The sequence below is a fragment of the Colobus angolensis genome, unplaced genomic scaffold (genome assembly GCF_000951035.1).
Source record: "Colobus angolensis palliatus isolate OR3802 unplaced genomic scaffold, Cang.pa_1.0 Scaffold21, whole genome shotgun sequence".
Taxonomy (NCBI): domain Eukaryota; kingdom Metazoa; phylum Chordata; class Mammalia; order Primates; family Cercopithecidae; genus Colobus; species Colobus angolensis.
In genome coordinates this window covers 7,448,163-7,450,138 of record NW_012115266.1, presented here as the reverse complement: position 1 = coordinate 7,450,138, position 1,976 = coordinate 7,448,163, and the positions used below count along the sequence as shown (strand labels likewise).

Sequence of the window (1,976 nt, the reverse complement as noted above, 5' to 3'; positions counted from 1 at the left end):
GGCATTTTCACCTTGGGCATCTTCAGGTGCCAGTCTGGGCCTTGAACATCCACATTCGGAGCATTAATGTCCACTTTGGGGCCTTTGATGTCAACTTCAGGGCCCTTAAGGTCGCCTTCCACTTTGGGCAGAGAAACGTCCACATCACCCTTCACCTTGGGGCCCTTCAGGTTTAAATCAATGTCAGGCATCGATATTTTGGGAGACTTCAGATGCATCTCTGGTACCTTAAATTTGGGTCCCTTCAATTTACCCTCTGGGCCTTCAATGTTAATGTCAGGAGTGTCAATGTCCACTTTGGGGCCCTTGATGTCCACCTCAGGGCCTTTTAGATCACCTTCCACTTTGGGCAGAGACACATCCACATCACCCTTCATTTTCGGTCCCTTCAAGTTCAGGTCAAAGTCAGGCATGGAGATCTTGGGGGCTTTGATGTTCATCTCAGGCATCTTGAACTTGGGGCCCTTCAGCTTTGCATCCGGACCTTCAATATTCACATCTGGAACATCAATGTCCACCTTGGGTCCTGAGATGTCAAGGTCAGCCTTGGGCAGGTTCACATCCACTTCGGGGCCCTCCCCTTTGAAGCCGGGCATGCTGAACTTGGGCATTTTCACTTTGGGCATCTTCAGATGCCAGTCTGGACCATGAACATCCACATCTGGGGCACTGATGTCCACTTTAGGGCCTTTGATATCAACCTCTGGCCCTTTCAGATCCCCTTCAAGTTTGGGAAGAGAAACATCCACATCACCTTTCACCTTGGGGCCCTTCAAGTTGAAGTCAAGGTCAGGCATGGAGATCTTGGGAGCTTTGACATTCATGTCAGGCATCTTGAATTTGGGGCCTTTCAAGCCTCCCTCCGGACCTTCCACATTGAGTTCTGGGCCCTCAATGTTCATACTTGGGCCCTCTATGTTGATGTCTCCTTTTGGCAGATCCAAAGCTACATCTGGCCCTTCTGCTTTTAAGCCAGGCACACTGAATTTGGGCATTTTCATCTTGGGCATTTTCAGATTCCAGTCCGGACCATGAACATCCACCTCAGGTGCATTTAGATTGACTTCTGGTGCCTTAATATCCACTTTGGGGCCTTTCAAGTCACCCTCTAAATTGGGACCTGCAACATCTAAATCTCCTTTGACTTTAGGACCTTTCAAATTTAGCTCCACATCAGGCACAGAAACTTTGGGAGATGAAATACTCAGGAAAGGCATTTTAAACTTGGATCCTTTCACTTTTCCTTGGACCTCGACATCAGGAGCATTAATATCAACTTTTGGACCTGTTATGTCAATATCTGGCTTTTTACCTTTGACATCCACCTCAGGTGTCTGAACTTTGGAGCCTGAAAAATTAAATTTGGGAAGCTTAAAACGAGATTTCTTTGACTTGCCTTCAATATTAAGCTTAGGACCAGAAACGTCCACTTCTGGGCCCTTTATATCCAAACCGGGAGCTTTAATGTCACCTTCCAACTTGGGCCCAGAGACATCGACATCTCCTTTAAGCTTTGAGCCTTTCAAATTCAAGTCAATTTCTGGCATGGTGATCTTAGGCATGTTTACATGCATGTCAGGCATCTTCAGTTTTGGACCTTTTAATTTGGCATCTGGGCCATGAATGTCAATATCTGGAGCATCTACATCTATCTTTGGGCCTTTTAGGTCAAGAGCAGGTCCTTTCAAATCACCTTCTACATTTGGAAGTGAAACATCCACCTCTCCTTTCATCTTAGGGCCTTTAAGATTGAGGTCTAAATCAGGCATTGATATTTTAGGAGCTTTGATGTTCATCTCTGGCATCTTGAATTTAGGGCCCTTCAGTTTCGCATCTGGACCTTCGATATTCACATCTGGAACATCAATGTCCACCTTGGGTCCTGAGACGTCAATGTCAGCCTTGGGCAGGTTCACATCCACTTCTGGACCTTCTCCTTTGAAGCCAGGCATGCTGATCTTGGGCATTTTTATCTT

General features: G+C 46.4%; 2 protein-coding genes across 2 annotated transcripts in view; both read right to left on the bottom strand.

Annotated features, from left to right (window-relative positions):
- Positions 1-1,976, bottom strand: part of LOC105512277 — a 129,628-nt gene that overhangs the window by 116,607 nt on the left and 11,045 nt on the right. The window lies entirely within an intron of this gene.
- The window catches only part of AHNAK (AHNAK nucleoprotein), a 21,626-nt gene that overhangs the window by 13,926 nt on the left and 5,724 nt on the right, over positions 1-1,976 (bottom strand). Inside the window, exon 7 of the mRNA XM_011942701.1 lies at positions 12-1,874. Coding sequence (XP_011798091.1) covers positions 12-1,874 — 1,863 coding nt within the window. The remainder of the gene's footprint in view (positions 1-11; positions 1,875-1,976) is intronic.